A 4,718-nucleotide genomic window follows, 5' to 3' on the forward strand; every position below is an offset into this window, starting at 1 on the left:
GTTATCTTCTCCTCAAGACAGCTCACCTTATTGCAGTTCCTCTGATCTCACATCAAAACCTAAAAGTAAGAATGAAAGACCTGGAGAATAGCCTTCCCAGGTCCCCTCTCCGGCACTGTGGTTACTACAGCATCAAAAATACAAGTGATACTGAGTTCTCGTAGGCCATATCAGAGCCCCTTTCAATAGAAATCCTTCTTTTGACAGAAGATATAATCTTACCACCTTCCTTCAACTGTTCAGGCAACCCAGAAACAGAGTACTAATACATGTCTGAGTTAAAGAACCACAATAAATTCCATGCATTTGTAAATTAGCTTCCCATCCCAAAAATGCTCCAGTTATTCCTGCAGATGCTAAGGTTGGAAGATTTCATCTAATGTTTTAGATAACTGCTAGTCAGATTTGTATAAGGACAACATTGAGTTTTATTACAAATTCAATTTTTCTGAGAGGTGCACAGAAGAGAATTACAAAGAACAAATATATACAAAAATAAAATCAGTGTGACATGGAGTTTGAAATAGAGAACATAATGAAGTGTGAAAGCCACAGAAGAGTGCAAACTAAAAACATTAGAGGCAGACTCTTGCAGCGAGTTATCAGATAAATCTTCATTTGCACTACCAGGTAGTGATTAGTCACCCATTGAACAATTCATCAAACTTTCCTTTTTGGATGAGTAATGGGTGGTTTGATCCACTACCACCAGATGTCCAGTGGTTGAAGTTAGCATCTATTCCTTGTAAATAACATCAGATTATTTTGATGATATTAAATTATGAAGGATACAGGAAGATCTTGTCTTGAAAAGACAGTATTCAAATGTAATGTACAAAGAGTTTTAATCTGCTGCTTAGAAATGCTATAACCACTTCTTAATTTTGCACCATAATGCGGCATCTCATCAGCATTCTGCACTGCTTCAGCATCAATGCTGTAAATTCATTAAAATGTGTTCAAATGACTAGTGCTTAAAAAGGACATGAAAAGGCAGAAACATGAAACAGAAGAGTATGTAGATTTTATTTTTAACAGTTTTAAAACACATTCTATACAGGTTATTTACTTTATTGACAATGTACACAATAATAGTAGCTAAAATAAAAATGTAAGAAGTGTTTCTGTTGTAATTCATAGTGCAGTGGAACTTATAAAAATTGAATACAAAACATGACCTATGGTGCAAAGTATAAAGTGGCTATTACTAATCTATCCTTTATCAGCCAGTTTGTTTTCCTACTGTATTACACAGTAACAAACAGTATACTTTCACAACTTCAGAAGAAAGCTTTTTTTCTTTTTAATCCCCATTTCCAGTTTATTGTATATTATGCCATATGGAAACAGATCTAATATAAATACAAAAAAACCTGTGAGAAATCAGTAGACATTACTGTGCTGCTTGTCATGGATTTCTTTCTCAATATGTGGGTAAATTATATAAACGATTTCAGGTTTTTTGTCAAAAGCAACCAAATATATAACCAAGTATAATCAGCTGCTGTCGGCAGCTATAGAGATGGTCAAATTTGCAGTTTTGTATTTTAGGTTGCATTACTAAAGTGTAATTCAATACATACACATTTTGGTTAAACAATACTTCTTCATTTCGGCTTGCATGAACTGAATTAAAATAATCACTGTTTATCTATATATTACTCCTTTTAATTAATTCACCTCCTACTGTGTAGTCTGTGTGTATTAATTGAACATTTACAATTATCATCACGCTATTTTTGCAATTATCAAGGCAAGGGAAGTTAATGTCAGGAAATTGAATATTTGTAAAGCTCTCACCATTCTGTCCTAACATTAATATAGCACACTGCACCACTGTGAAGTTTCTATTTCCCACACCAGCTGTTGTGTCATGCTGGCATATTAAGAAGTGCTGTTCTGTAAGTGTGGCAAGTGGCCTACCAGCATCAAATGAAGGACTCTTTTTTGCTGTGTGCCTACGTCGACTATCAATTAGGTTGCACTTTCCCAAGCATATTTCACATAGGACCATTACAGCTGACATATATTTCCTTCAACATAGGCTGAACTTAAGTGATGAAAGACCAGTGTGTCTAACCTACTTTACCACAAAGTCTCATTCCTAACAACTTTCTACACTGACACGCACACCATCATTTTGAATTTAGGTGGCTTTGATTTCTGGAGGTCAGTTCAAACTTCAGCACCACAACTTTCACTCCAAAAACTGTGTCCTAGCATTTCTGATAAATGCAATTTATTAAACCATAATGCCCCTCTTTCTAGGGCCATGAGTGAAACTTGGTAACATAAATACTTTATTTTCTTAATAAGCTACAAAGGATTTTATAATAAAGTTGCAGTATGTTCAGACATTAAAAAGACTAACTTGACTTGAGTCTGAAAAGCTTTAAGCATCAATACGATACACATTGCAGCTTTAAAACTGTTAAAAATGTTGAGATGATTAATATATATTTCATGTCTTTTACTAAAAGCATTCAGACTTCTGTTTTAAAATTGAAAGGTGTATTTATCAAAAACATGTCAGGTATGCAAGAAAATCCATATACAAGATATTGAGAGACTCAAAAGGTGCACTGACGGCTGGAACCTATTTTACTTTATTCCTGAGGTTCACTGTTAATTTTAACTGCAGCCTTTCTCACTCAATGTTTCATTCATTGATATAAATTTCTTTGAGAGCATTTTTCTACAACATAAAGAGATACCATTATAGCTGATGATTTGGATGTGCAGCATAAAAAGATATTAAACGTTAAAATAACACATAAAAATCAAAATCGTTAACAGACATATGACCAAAATGAACTAAATGCTATTTTAAGCTTTAAGCAACTTCCATACAGAAACTATGTCTTAAAAATAAAGATTGTATAAAATAAAAAAAAGTCAATATAGCTTTAACTCAAATAGACAAGGTAAAAAGGAATGGCTTTCATAAAGAACTACCTAATTACCAATCTAAATTATAAATATACATAGAAGAAAAGCACAGGCTCTATGGCAGGATTATAACACCACATAAAATGCAAAAAATCATGTAACTTTGTTTCACCGATGATTTAGAGAAAAAAAAGACCCTTTAGGACTATTTTTATGTAACAAATTCAAGAAAAAACAGACATCACAAGTAGTTGAAAAATTTAAAAAAAAAGTGTGTAAGAAATGTACAAATATAAAAAGCTACAAATATTAATAAATTACAGATAAGTCACATAGACATAAACACCACCAGTTAAGACCAAAAATACTTCATATTGCATTATAATGCAAAATTGAAAATAATAAGCTCATATAGAACAAAACTGTAACCTTATTTACAAAGCTCCTCTATAATGTGTTACCTTTGCTGATGTACTGTGACTACTTACAAGAGATTATTTTTGCAAGGCCACACAAAGTAATGTCTTTGTTTTTCAGGCAATGCCTACTATAAAAAATAAGTTCCATTATAAGAGCAAACAAAAAAAGAAGCAACATTTTTATCATAAAAGATGAAAATGTAAAAAAGGTAAAAATCAATGGATATATAGGGTTGTAACTCAAAGATAATTTGCAATAAAGATTAATCTTTGACCATATTTACAGGATTTATAGTATGAAAAACATTTTAAATGTTCCTTTAAATCTGAAATGTGGAATTGCCTGAGAAACAAATTTATAGAAACAGTATCCATTTACTCAGGTTAAAGGCAGCAGTTTAATACTGTACTCTCTGACAAAGTCTACTGTTCATTTAAGGACAGCCTTTCTTATGAATTTGTTTCTGACATTCTTCAAAAAATGGTAGTATCTCCAAATTCATTTGTTCTTCCACCATCTGTAATTTAATGCTTAGAAATGCTCCAACAGAAGATTCGGCTGAATTAAGTGGATTACTCTGACATCTTTGATAGATATCAAATGCCACTAACAAGCATTTGCAATTATGCCACAGACCAAGTGGAGCCAATCTACTAGAGTACCACACAAAAGCACTCTCTCTGAGGATGGTCTGTAGATACATTTGAAATGGACACTGTCTCTAACTCGGAATGATCTAAAATGTGTTAACATTATGTCACACATGTAACGGCATTAGTGTCAGGCCAATACATTTAACTGAAAATATTTCTCATTTCTAACTTTACAGTAGAAGTTTTCCATTCCTATGTATTTTTAGTATTTTTCCAAGTCTTTGCTTAGCAGTTGCCATACCCTTCTTTAATCGTTTTCCTGAAAAATAAAAACAAGAAATTACTGTGTTTGACATACAAATGTGTCTTAATGTAAATGAAGATTTGTTCTACATTTACAGCCATCTCTCTGACTTTAAAATTACGAACAAATTTAAGTAAGCACATATTCTGTAAATTCTGTTAATAAGCACTTAGATGGTCAAGTAGCATCAGTGGATACAGGAAGGGAAGAACTAGTATTTCAAGAAGTACTATTCAAACTTTCTTCCCTCCACAGATGCTAGCTAGCCTTCTGAGTGTTTCCATTATTTTATCTCATCAAATGCCTTACCACATGGACTTTAGAAAGGCATTTGATAAGGTACTTCATGGCAGGCTAGTACAGAAGGTAGGTTCTCATGGGATCCAGGTGAGCTGGCTAGATGGATACAAAACTAAGACAACAAGGTGCAGAGCTGGATGAACACAGCAGGCCAAGCAGCATTGTAGGAGCAGAAAGGCTGACGTTTCGGGCCTAGACCCTTCGAAGGGTCT

The 4,718-nt window shown here is 33.3% G+C and overlaps 1 protein-coding gene across 1 annotated transcript in view; it reads right to left on the reverse strand.

Annotated features, from left to right (window-relative positions):
• Positions 1 to 493: 493 nt before the first annotated feature.
• Positions 494 to 4,718, reverse strand: part of phf2 (PHD finger protein 2) — a 131,258-nt gene continuing 127,033 nt past the window's right edge. Inside the window, exon 23 of the mRNA XM_020523277.2 lies at positions 494 to 4,221. Coding sequence (XP_020378866.1) covers positions 4,133 to 4,221 — 89 coding nt within the window. The 3' untranslated portion in view covers positions 494 to 4,132. The remainder of the gene's footprint in view (positions 4,222 to 4,718) is intronic.

This window comes from Rhincodon typus, chromosome 16, assembly GCF_021869965.1.
Source record: "Rhincodon typus isolate 14 chromosome 16, sRhiTyp1.1, whole genome shotgun sequence".
Classification (NCBI taxonomy): Eukaryota; Metazoa; Chordata; class Chondrichthyes; order Orectolobiformes; family Rhincodontidae; genus Rhincodon; species Rhincodon typus.